The 13,216-nt window shown below is 38.7% G+C and overlaps 2 protein-coding genes across 3 annotated transcripts; one reads left to right on the forward strand and one right to left on the reverse strand.

The window, feature by feature from the left end:
* Positions 1-1,012: 1,012 nt before the first annotated feature.
* Positions 1,013-5,459, reverse strand: cryba1a (crystallin, beta A1a). 2 transcript variants are annotated; one of them, XM_061046448.1, is made up of 6 exons: positions 5,169-5,459; positions 4,066-4,132; positions 3,780-3,898; positions 2,491-2,632; positions 2,012-2,154; positions 1,013-1,584 (listed from the first exon to the last, which is right to left on the reverse strand). In XM_061046448.1, exons 2-6 carry the CDS (start codon positions 4,102-4,104, stop codon positions 1,437-1,439), a joined length of 591 nt encoding a protein of 196 aa, XP_060902431.1. In that variant the 5' UTR covers positions 4,105-4,132; positions 5,169-5,459; the 3' UTR covers positions 1,013-1,436. The 2 variants fall into 2 exon arrangements, with proteins under 2 accessions (XP_060902431.1, XP_060902432.1); XM_061046449.1 differs by lacking the exon at positions 5,169-5,459 and adding an exon at positions 4,907-4,925.
* Positions 5,460-9,116: 3,657 nt separating this feature from the next.
* crybb1l3 (crystallin, beta B1, like 3) lies at positions 9,117-12,760 on the forward strand. The gene is made up of 6 exons (XM_061046447.1): positions 9,117-9,360; positions 10,501-10,574; positions 10,685-10,803; positions 10,897-11,029; positions 11,498-11,640; positions 11,832-12,760. Exons 1-6 carry the CDS (start codon positions 9,132-9,134, stop codon positions 11,998-12,000), a joined length of 867 nt encoding a protein of 288 aa, XP_060902430.1. The 5' UTR covers positions 9,117-9,131; the 3' UTR covers positions 12,001-12,760.
* The last annotated feature ends 456 nt before the right edge of the window (positions 12,761-13,216 follow it).

The following is a 13,216-nucleotide window of genomic DNA, read 5'->3' on the forward strand; positions in this document are numbered from 1 at the left end:
GCCAGGGGAAAAAAAATAAACCTCAGTTTTGTAATTGTTTCTTTATTTGTATTTATAAACCTCTGGTCTCTGATATCTTTTGTTCTGTAGAGTTTTCTGTCAGTGTCATGTGTATCTAAGACTGCCTTGTTTTAATTGGCTTACCTGAGCTGTGCAGTGCCACATCATATGTACTTAATGGAAGTAAATAAATGAAAAAGCCTTGTTTAAATAACAAACCAGGGACTATTTGTCAAGGGAAAGCAGCTGACTGGTTGAGACTGTATACTCACTAGTCAGATTTTCTGAATATTTGTTTGATGACTCAAATCCTCTGGAAAGCCTCATGATCTGAGCTGTTTGATTTAGACTTTAACCATTTTCTCAGGGTAGAGCTTTTCCAACCATTTCATGTTGCATTGCTCAAAGTATAGTATGGACATTACATGTCCTATACATTATTAAAACTTTTTTTTTTAATTGAGTCATAAGGAAGAGTTTTATAATGATTTTAACCATAACGAACCCTTTTCCCTCGAGTTTACTGATATTACCCAATGCCACCCTCTAACACCACTTCAATGATTTAAGTTTGGAGTGTTTTTTATTATTTAAAGACTTGCTACCAAAAATATGTTAGCTCTATATAATGCAGAATGTAATGTCTCTCTAAACAAACATTTTAAAATCATCAGAAAATGTTTTCTTATCAGTGCTTTCAATCCGTGTCTAGTCCTTTTAACTACTTTTGTGAAAATATTTAAATCAAATTTGATCATAATTTTCATCAGTTATATGCTGCATCTGTTAAAATATGCTTACGATTTTCAAACTAGAAAACTACAAGAGATTGGTATTGTCACTATTTCCATAATTAACCAGTACCTCAGACTAAACGTTGATCATAATGTGTGCATGACTTTCATATATGAAAATACAACAGCTAATGGCTCCAGTAGAAAAGTGAAGCATGTGTGTGTGTCCTATAACATAAAACCTCTAAAGCAAAGAATAAATCACAACTGATCAGCAATGAGTTGAGCAACAGACTCTTGTTTGTCTGTTTATTTCATGTTGCCTGTTCCCTCTTTATTGATCACTGGTCACACCATGTTTACCCACAAATATGAGGAGCACTGACTCTGTGACATGACTGCCTTGCCAACACATAGCCTTTAACATCCTCTTCTTCTCTCCTCAGTGGGGCATCAGTCAGGGGCTTCTCTTCGGTTGCTTTTTCTCTTTGTTTCTCATTTGGCAACAGAACAAAACAGAAGTGCTGCAAACATCTTAATTGTGAAGCACCAGGAAGCATCAGCCTTAGTAGGTTAAGATCTGATACAGCTGGCTAAAGCTTGGAATGATTGGGTGGAGGAAGAAGGAGGAGGAGGAGGTGGTGGTGGAGGAGGATGTGAAGGAGGTAAAGAGCGGGAGGTTTGGAGAGAAGGCTGCAGGTCTCATTGCTGGATCCGACGCAGCGACTGCACCTGGAAGGACTGAGCATGGGAGCCCCACTCTCTGTAATGTTTGTACTCGCCGCCATGACGATCACACTCCATGATGTACTGGTAACCACGGTAGCCAGGAAACTGGTAGCACACCCAGCTTGGGGAAGAGAAGAAACAGTGATTAATGATAAATACTGCATGTGGTTTACATGGTAAGGGGATTGTTGCCTGCATGATATTAAATGCATTTAGATTGAAAATAGGCAAGATTCAAAATAAATGCAAGAAGAAATAAGCTGTAGGCCTAAATATCAATCAATTGAGGCTATTTAGTGACAAATATTTATGTTATGGTTTCTCTGTCTGCATATTGTACATGTTTGAAGTTTAAAGTACAGTTTTACAGTTTAAGAAAAGTGTGTAAAGTCTCTTAATGCAGTTCAACATATTCATGTGTATCTAAACACATTTTACACATAATTGTATACTATGAGCTCTATGGGGTTTAAATGTAGCTCAATTGTTAATGAAATGGCAGAAGCCTTTGAAAATCACTCCATGTTGATTCAGAAGATGGGACTTACGAGCCGCTCTGGATTTGCATTGATCCAATCTCATTGTTGCCCCAGCCCATGGCCTGCAGAGAGGGGTAATCATCGTTTATCTCCCACTGCCGTCCCATGAAGTTCTCCTTCTCAAACAAAACCATCTTAGACTCCTTGTGGTTCTGTGTACACGGGATACAAACAGACAAGACAAACATCAACTGTATGTTTTAGTATTGTAGAAACCAGTTAGAGCAAACATTTTTGCAAAGCTCAGAGAATTAAAAGGAAGCATTCCAGTCAGGAAAAAGGATACAGAATGAATTTTAACCAAATTCATCTCATTTGTCTGGGATATGCAAATACTTGTATTGCATTTAAGATCATGTTGCACTAAAGTCTATTATTATCTTGAGGTACTTTGTTGGCTCCAAATTTAGAAAACGTTAACTCTGAATGTTTTTGTGAGACACATCAGAAGTCAGACAGCAGGAAACAGTTTGGAGGGGGAGACTCACAGCAGAGCAGATGGGTCTGAAAGACATCATCCTCTCGATGTGGTAGGCGTTGCTGCCGCTCCATGACTCCCAGTGAGGATACTCTCCTCTCTCCAACACAAACTGCTGTCCACAGAAGCTGGAGTGCTCATATCCTGCCCAGCTGTATCACAGACATAGAGGGACATTAACACAGCCATTAGGACTCTGGAAAAACAGCCAGTTTGCGCGTACCTAAACCTGCTATATATGGCCTAGTATTTATTTTCCTTTGTGAATAGGAGAGATCTTTATTACATATCTTTATTTATTACAACTATGTATTACATATAAACTGCATTTGAGGTGTTAAATTGTAAATCACTTCAATTATCTATAAAAAATGCTTCTCTATTGACTCTCTGAAGACTCTACAGCTGTTCCAAAATGCTGCAGCATGATATGTTCTACTGTAACAAGAACCAGGAAAATGTAATATGTATCTCCCATATTAATGGGATTCCTATTCTCACCCTCAAAGCTCTCAATGGTCAGATACCACCATATCTTACTGTAAAAGGCTCATAGTGCCATAGCACACCTCAACAACATTATGCTCCTAGAATACAGTCCTACCAAGTCTCTGAATGTAGTATGGGAGGTATAGCCTCCAGTTATCATGCAGGCCCATCTCCTTTGGATTCATATTCCAATCAGGCAGACACTCTCTCAATTTTTAAGAGTTGGTTTATACATTTCTTTTTTGATAAAGCTTATAGTTAGAGCTGGTTCAGACTTGGACCAGCTCCCATTTATGTTGCCCCAAGCTTAGACTGTCGGGGGACTTGACACACCCAGCTCATGTCTCCTTCTCTCTTTCTGTGTCTCTCTCTCTCTCTATCTCTCGCTCTCACTCTTTCTGTATGCATTCATGTTGCATTGATGCATGTTGCTAACTTCATATCTTGCAGAGAGTTTTTATGATCCCTTCACTTGCTAGTTCATGTGGATTGTTGTTGTGGATGCCGGCTTGCCTGCGGTCTTACTTATCTTTTATTATTGTTGTTGCTGTTTGTACTTTTTCCTATGTTCTTGTCTCCCTGTCTGAATGTCTGTCTTTCCATCTATTTCTGTCTCTCCCTCTGTCCATCTTTCTCGGCCCATCCAGTCATGGTGGAAAATGTGATGGACTGATTGGTTAAATTCAATCATCATTAATAGTTTATTTGAGCCTATTTTGGCAGAACAATTGTATTCTTTAGTCCAATAAATATTGAATTTATTAACATATTTATAAAGTGTTCCTTAATATAGTTCTTTGTTTGACTTACGCTCCACACTCCACCTTCACAGAGCGGATGTTGTTGACTCCACACTCCATGATGTTCTGGCAGGCGGAAGTGAACTCCAGACGCTTCCCCTGGAAGTTCTCCTGGTCATACACTGTGATCTAGAGAAGAGCACACAAATGCATACATGTAGTATGCACATGCCACGCACCCACACTGATGTGTGTACAGACACACACACATCATTGACGTCATCAGGCCAGGCAGGAATTTAAGATTAAAAATATACTATTCTTTTGTTAAGCATCCTCAAGTCCATCCCACTCACCTTCCATGGTCCCAGTGGGTTGGGATTATTTAGAGCCATACTACAGTGGATCTCAAAACTGATTTACCTGCAGAGTAGAGAGTGAGGGAATCATATTTATATTTATAATCAAAGACTTATTAAAGGTCACAGTTCTAACACAGCCTTGCGACAACTCCAAGCAAGCTGGATCATGTCTTAATGAGCAAATGTTTGTTATCAATATCCATGTGGGAGGCATATATTCAGTGTTTCCTGTTTTCAATAAATCAATCAATTACGTATAGGAGGGAGTGAGGTGGTACCGTATTTCAGCTCAGTTGTAATTAGGAAGAAGTCTCAGGCTGATTGAGAAGAAAATCACAGTCATGCTGATATTCAGTACAGCAACACTCCCTACAATGTGATGTTGCTTTTACATAACACTTTAACAATCAGTATTTAGAAGAAAAGTGTAATAAGAAACAAGAGATCATTTTTGTTTTGTCATTCATTTGACTCCACCAACACAACTAGTTCTGAAACTTGTCTACAACTTGTCTGTGTCTAAGCTGGCACAGAGTACACTTTACTGCAGACCATCTATGGCACTTTGTATTTTGTGCATGTATTTGTATATTTCCATTAATGATCAACCAGTGAATAAGGAGCCTGTTGAAATTTGCTTTGTTGGAATGTATGATTTTGAGGTACTTGCTTTATCAATCTAGACAAAGATAATCAGCTATAATATCAGTCCAAAGTATTCTGAATATCTGAAGCCAAGCGATGCATAGTTAAACGCCCCTGTGCTATTATACTCTATATCCTCACTTATGGAATGCACTTTGTTAATACAGCATTAGAGCAGATCTTGACCTACATGTAAGAACACTTTTCTTTACATGTAGTATGTTTGGGTTGGAAACCTTTCTACCTGTACGCTCACACATGCCGATGATGGAGGCACAAAGCTGTTTTATCCTCCTATGCTAGGTCAGTCTGTCTAGCATTTGCATATCTGAACTCAGTCCATACATTCAAGTGGCTCAGCAGAAAACACAAGAACAAAAGAAACAATAATGTAAAGCCACAATGGTCTGCACACATCTATAGGATGAATGAGATTCAGATGGAGGGCTTACCTGACCGCCCCAAAGAATAGCAGTGCAGTGCTCACAGGGGGGCTCCACAAAAACGACGTCCTGACCCCAGACTCAACGGACCTATTTATACATGCTGGTGCTGAAAAGCAGCTGGGCCTGTGGGTCCGGGCAGGAGTCAGCACATTGCTGCTTCAGTCATTGTTCGGCTCTGAGCTTCTGGGTTTTAGCTTGCTGCAGGGGGACTGGATGGAGGGCACCGTGCCCAGTGTAGATAAGCACAAGTTACAAATGGTCCATGACCAGTGGGCTGGATCACCAGTCCTGGCACAGCCTAGCCCAGGAAACAGATCATTGCACATAAGTGTCTGAATACAAACTGAAATGTTGTGCCTTCTTTGTTGTTGTTTAAAATCTTGATCATTAAAGACACTGAAAATGACTGTCAAATAAACATGCTGATTTAGTACTAAAATAAACTATTTACCGAGGTGTTTCCACACTGAGCTGGGCTCTCTGTGTCCAAACTGAATGTCATGGCTTCCTCGATCCAGCAACGCATCTCCTTTACTCTCCTTCCAGAGTGAGTATGTGTGCACAACATGCTCAGCCATGCACACGCACAGTCATGGACAGAGACGGACATGCAAAGTCTGCCGTCACACATACATTCAGGGCGTACAAAGGAACCAACACATTCACACAGAATCTATTTAAACAGGAACAATTGGTGTATTGGTGAGCTTAAACTCTCTTTGTAGACCTAAAATGCCCTTCTTTTTTGGTATGTAAAGAAATGTCGATTATCAAGAATTAAGCAAAAGCTGTGATCCCCGCTTGTTTCTCGCCTTGATTCAAAATGTCAATATTCAAAGCTCTTCACTCAAGCCTACTGTAAAGCTTAGAGTTTTTAAAGCAGTTCACAAAGCCATACAAAAAAAAAGTCCAAAATGAATTTCTCATTATAAAGCTGCACACTTCCTTAGATAATGGAAAATTAAATGACTAAATCTATTAAGTTTTGTTGTTGTTGATTTTGGATGATGATTGAACAACCTTTGATCTACCTCTTCCCAAATGAATGACTTGCAAATGTGAAAATAAATTATTCAATATATGTCATTTTCACCTTGGAAACACATTTAAAGTGTTGTCTTAGGGGAGAAAAACTTGAAGAAGTCATGTAAAATCCTGGTATGGCTTTTCTAAATAAGTTCTAGGAGCATGTATTGCTAACACATGCAAGAATATAGGGTTATACTATATGGTGGTGGTAACACAGAAAATTAGAGAATCATTCCTCTAGAAGTTTCAAACTGAGCCGTAGGGGTGCACAATTCTTGTATGTAAAGTATGTTTCTTTTTCTTTGTGGCTAAAGAATAAAAGAGATACTGATCTATTTGTCTCTGTTCTTCTTACTGTGTCTGCTCTTGATGTCTAAAATAGCTCAGATGTCAGATATCTTGTTCTTGTTTTCTGTATTATCAAAAACAAAAGATGACATTTGCTGCAGGGATTTTTTTCTACGCTCTAATAACTCAATTAAAAGTTCAGACTGTGCGTATTTGCCCACAGACCTTCCACCATCATCTTACATCTGCATTACAGTCATCAAAACTACAGCAGACAGAAGTCACTATGTTATCATGGGATTTGTCTACAATTTGTTTTGCAAGCATTCAAATCAGTGACACAGGTTTGAGCAATCTATGGAAATATATTCATACCTTACATCCTACCTATATTATTAATAATGTGTACCAGAGCAAACAGTTATCATATGAAAAGTATGTCTCTTTGAAATTTGTTACACTTCAGTCTTCCTGTTGTGCAATATATATAACCATTACATACAAAGCCCCCAAAATAAAATACACATTTTATTGTTGATTTTGCTCGTCTCATTTCTGCTGTGTGCATTGATTCTTACTTTGTGGTCATAGTGAATGACTTTGATATTCAGACCCCAAAGATGCAAACACTAAAGAACTTTTACATTTCATGGTCAATTTTGAACTTTCTTAGCATGTAAGTGTAATAAGGGGCATACTTCAGGTCTAATTATTACTAATGGTCTAAACATTTCTGAAGTAGTAGTGGATGATGATGATGATTTAGATCATTATTGTGTTTTCTCTAAATTGAGTATCCCTGCTGACACCTGCAGAACGAAAACAGAGGTAACCAAAAAATACTTCATTAATTAATACACCAGTGTATTATTCAACAAAGGCTTTAAACCCACACCAGCTTTGCCTTCAGCCCGTCAATGACCTTGTTTATTCTTACAATGAGTATCTTGCAGAGTTATACGTGTTATTAAAAACATTGCCCCCATGAAGAGGGTATTGTCTGATAAGAAAAAGGCGTCCTTGAGAAAAGCCATATTAGTTAAAGCTCAGTAGAGAGCCTGTGGACTCCAAGATTTATAGAGAGAGACTTTGCATCTATAACCTAGAAGTGAAACATCAACACAGTTTGCATCTTTTTTTACTTAAAAAATCTGGACCACAAGAGTCCAGAAAAGAGTTCAAAAAGTCAAAGTTTTAGTTTAACTGAATTTCAGTGCTGCTTTTGACACAATTAACATATTACTTGACATACTGGAATGATGGGTAGAACTTTCTGGTACTGAACTGGTTCAAATCCTACTTCCATTACAGGGACTATTTTGTGTTCTTCAGTAATTATGAATCTGAGCATAGAATAATAACATGTGGTGTTCCCCAAGGATCCATTCTTGGACCAATTCTTTTTTATATATACATGCTGCTGCTTGCAGAGTTTTGGAATATCATAACGTCTCTTACCATACTTATACAGATGACACACAAAAGTGTGTCAATTTCTAGATGATCTTGTGAAAATTAGTAGATAAGAATATTAGAATAATTGATAAGTTACAATATGTCTAAAGCATCTCAGTTAAAATTGGCTGAAGTGTTAAGGTGTGCTATGGTTTGATTTAGCCACTACAGCTCCCCTACTAGTAGTTGCCAGGGCAGCTAGGGGCTGTGCCACACACATACAGAAAACTGTGAGCCTAAATTCCCTGGGAAGACGTTCAAGAGGGGAATGTTGTAAAAAAAATCAATTTTGACTAGGCAAAACCAATAAGTAAATCTGTGTCTGTCAGGAAGGTAAGACTATGAGGTCAGGGATTTCAGAGCAATATAATACTGACAGGCACTCAGAGCAGATTACTAATCTTTAATTGCCAAATTTGAGGATATTCTAATATATTCTGTTTCAATGCTATATTTTTGCTTAATGACATATTTCTTCTTTTCTCTTTGATCTTATATCTTTTGCACCATTTCATATGGCTTTTCATGTTCTAATGTTTTGTTTTTATCTCTGTCAAAGCATTTCTTTATGTATGAATGGTGCGCTATAAATACTCTTCCCTTGCCCTCCCAATGGAATACATTTTTAGAACACAGAAAAGGTCAAATAAAAAGTTGGTTCTCTTGAAACTCTTCCATGTTGCTTATAAATCTAAAAAAGAATTCGACATATGTGTGGCTTTTGGTCACATGGTTACTGTAATGGTGCTTGTGGGTCATGGTGCATGGACAATTGCACGTGTGCACGACATGAGTGTGTATGTAGGGTTATGTTGGATGTGTATGGATACAGCCCTTCCAACGCTTCGATAAGCAAAAGCGTGTCCAACATTGCCTGTGGAAACAAAAGAGGGATGGATGTCACTCCTGCAGTCAGCACATTACACACGCAGGGCTCAAAAGCTTGACCTGCCTGCACCCAGCATGAACATAAAGAGAGAGAGAATATGAGAGTGAAAGACAGCTTGGATCAAATGGGAGAAAAGAAGGAGAAAATATAAAAAAAATAAGTAAAAGTAAAGTATGTTTGTATCTGTTTGTGTGTGTGTGTGTGTGTGTGTGTGTGTGTGTGTTTTAGGGGTGGGTTCTGTGTGTGTGTAGAAAGCCACCGAACTTTCTGCTGATGGCAGTGACTGCGCCTGGTCCCCCCCGTCTACAATGGTGCTGGACAACAAAACATGCAGCCGAGTCAGCACGACTAGTCCACTGATAAGCAGCCTGACCTTTGACCCCGCACCATGCTCCAAACAGCTCCTGGCCAATGAGAAGTCAGGATCCAGCCTGTATGCACGCGGGTTGAATGTGAATGTATATATACCCCTACTGAAAAAGCCTGCGTCTATCACTTTCTCCAAAGGTCGGTCCATTTCAGTCTGCAGCTGTAACTGTAAGTTTTAACTTTTAAAGTATTCTTTATTGAATCACTTTTAAAGTCAGGGGGTGTTGTGGCAGATTTTGTGGTTTTCCTGTCTACTCACACTTAAACATTTGGACTGAGTTTGACAAGATTTTGACATGAACATTTTGCACGCTGTAATCTTCTGTTTACAGATGATTTCATGTTCAATTGGTGGAATAGATAAGAAAAAATGGAGGGTGAGCCTTACCCTTAGCCTTAAAAAAATTATCACGCAGCTTTGAAACAAATAATGCATTACTGTATGAGGATGGTTATTGATTTTTCTTGCAGTCACTGAAAGGACACATTTTCAGGATGTACTATGAAATTTACAAAGGAAACACTATTTTGAGGGAAGACTCAGTAAAAAAATGTTTTAAAAAATGTTGAGAGGATAAAAATAAGCAAATAAAACATTGAATGGCACTCAGTGAAACACAACTAACTTGTTTTCAAAGGACAACGTTGTTTTAAGTAGAAATGTGCTTCTTTTTTTAATTTACACTTTTCAGATCTAAATTTAGGAAGAAAGGAAATTACTTCCCAACAGCCTTTAAAATACTTCTAGTGCTACTTCTGCTTGATCCCAGCTTGCTGCAGTGATGTAGTGGAATCAGGGTTGGGTGTGGTCACAGGTGCAAAAGAGCACACAATCAACCACACCGCTCAATGATTCTGATATTGTTCAGAGGTGAAGATTTCCAACTTTGCCAATACTGTAGGTTCTCTAACTCTTTAGTAAGGATGCACATTCAGACTTTCATTGAGTACAGATGCATTTTTTCCTGTTGCATTTTAAAGCTTCATCAACATCAGATATTGTATGAAGAACTTGTTTTTTTTAAGCAAAATGTTAATTTTAAACTCTAAGGGCAAAAAAATGTGCCAATGTAGTTTTCTAAGATGAGAACATCTAAAAGTACTGTCTTTACACTTACATTTCAAAGTGAGCTTCTGTTAATTGAGTTTAAAGAGCTTTAGCACATATTTACTCGAGGTGTTTGAAACACTGATAGTCCCATGGACCTTAGTTTAATTTAAAAGTTTGCTTAGCTGAAGGAGACTTCTAGAGACTCCCTCTTAATAAGCCAACAATGATCTCTGAATTTGTGCTTCTTCTCTCTTTAGATCTGATCATGTCTCACTCAGGTGCCCAGGGCAGCATTGGCAGCCACTCTGCTATTGGTCTGCGCAATCATAAGGTACATCAACTCTTTGTTTTTTAACACAAAAATGAATAAAAAGAAGTCATTATGTTATGAAACTAATTGACTTCTGAAATAACTGAATGATACATTGTTTTACTTTTTAGATATACCTCTATGAATATGAGAATTTCCAGGGTCGTAGGATGGACCTGTTCGGCGAGTGTCGTAACCTTTGCGAGAAGGGTTTTGACAAAATTGGCTCCATCAGGGTCGAGTCTGGACCGTAAGTCGCTGAAACTGCCAAACCACATATGTTTGAATATGTCTAGATATTTAGAATTTGAATATCCCTCTGCCTGGATGTGTGTCTATACAGCTGGGTGGGTTATGAGCAGCAGAACCTGACCGGTGAGATGTTCATTCTGGAGAAGGGAGAGTATCCTCGCTGGGACACCTGGTCCAACAGCTACAGGTGTGACCGCTTCATGTCAGTTAGACCTGTGAAGATGGTGAGTTGGGAGCTAAGTGACGGTATTTTTCTGTGTCTTCTTTTTCTGCAAGCATGGGTTTCTGTCCCTGTTATCATGATCCATTTGTACCTTTTTTTCATATGTTACACAAGAGAAAGTGTGTTTTATGGCTGCAGTTATATGTTTATTAAAAGGCCCATTACTCTATAATCTATTCGCCGCAGAGGTTTGGCCTTTACTTATGACAGTTTTGCCATGTTTTGGTGCAATGACAACAATATGGAATGCTTGTTTTTATTGTACGCTTCATTTTTAGAGTTTAAAATTTGATGTCAGAACGTTTATTTTTCTTCAAAATAATTGATAAATGTTTCTCCTTTTCAAGTCTCTTTTCCTAAATAATGCTGACTTGTGGGCCTGTGTTGGTCTTGTTGTAATATGTGTGCAATAATACATTAAAATTCAAACATTTACTCACTTTAAAAGAGTGTTGTTTGGATATTACAGGATGCCCAGGACCATAAGATCTGCCTGTACGAGTGTCCAAACTTTGAGGGCCGTAAGATGGAAGTGTGTGATGAGGATATTCCCAGCCTGTGGTCTTATGGCTTCCAGGACCGTGTCGCCAGTATTCAGGTCACCGGTGGAACGTAAGTTGTTTGAATTTGAATCTCTGAGGTTTCTTTCTAGCTGGAAGTCTCTTGTTATCAAAAAGTCAGAGTTCAGACACTGATTTAAGCTTCATTCATCATTCACTTCCTTTAAGTGATAATATAGTAGTATTAGTCGGGGACACAGGTTAAGTTTCTGACATGTGTTCCTTTCCACTTCCCCCACTCAGCTGGGTGGGCTACCAGTACCCTGGCTACCGTGGCTTCCAGTATGTGTTCGAAATGGGCCCTTTTAAGCACTGGAATGAATGGGGAGCCCACCACCCCCAGATCCAGTCCATCCGCAGGGTGAGAGACATGCAGACACACCGCAGGGGCTGCTTCGAGATGACCGCATAGATAACAGTCCGCCACACTGTGGGCTTACAGGAGGGAATAGCAAGGGGTCAGGCTCACCACGCTGCTAACCATCCCCTGGAAATTCTTCAACAGCCACTTAGTCACACCTGCTAATGGCTTTTGAACATTGTTATTGCTTTTACTGGTAGGAGTATGTGGCTTCGTGAATGATTCTTATGAGAAGTTCGGACTGTCACAAACTTGTAAATACCATAAAACTGGTAGCAATGCTCTCTGTCTACAGACCTCATAGAAGGATGCTAGGATTTACTGTATTTATGAAAGCTTAAAGTTTGTGTTCATTAGTTTGTTTCAATGCAGTTATAACCCTTTTATTTCATTTTAATTTAATTTACAATGTGATTCAAGCTGAAATGATGCCAATAAGCCTGTTCAAATGCGCTCTCTTGCTCTCCTGGGATCCACTGAGAGTAAAAGGGTGTACAAAAATCATGTATTTTCTCACAGAGTTCTACCATGGACAGCTCTCAGCTCTGCACATGCCCTGCAGTATGATATCCAGGCAGAGTGAGGCACTGTCTCCTCATCACAAAGCATAAAGGCTCACTTCAAGGAAAGACCAGTCTGTCATTAAACCGGAGAAATGGGGCTGTGCAGGGTTGTGTTTTGAGCAGATGTGAACATCATATTGCTGATGGGGTTGTCCAGAAGATTTGCATTTTACACTTTCTCAGGGATGCTGGCATCTGGAACAACTTTCCATTGAAGAAAAGCAAAATAAAAATACTATAAAGTTGAATATTGGTCTTATTTCTTATTTTTTCCATTTTTTCCCCAAAAGGTCATAAAAGGTATTATAATAAATGTTGTAATAAATTTAGTTGATGGTGATTTGTTTTAACCAAATGGATCAAATGACTATGTGTAAAGTTGTATTAAATAGTCCAAAGAGAATGATTTAGGCTACCCAATTCAACTGTTGACTGTTTTAGCCTCTTTCAGCTCATTGTGTTTTGTTTTGTTTTAAGCACAAAGCATTTGCACAGCTTTAATTGACCCAAAGTGCTCTCGTCATTTACTTCCAGATCTATCTGGCAGCTATTTTCAGTAATAACAAAAAAAAAAAAAGATAAACCAATCTCTATTGCCTGCCAATCACCAAACAAAATAGTCTATTTGCAAAGCAGGAGAGCCGCAGGTGAACACAAAGGAGCATTTAGCAGCTGAAAATACAAATATTTGCTGCATGCAGATT

Source organism: Labrus mixtus, chromosome 9 (genome assembly GCF_963584025.1).
Source record: "Labrus mixtus chromosome 9, fLabMix1.1, whole genome shotgun sequence".
Lineage (NCBI taxonomy): Eukaryota > Metazoa > Chordata > Actinopteri > Labriformes > Labridae > Labrus > Labrus mixtus.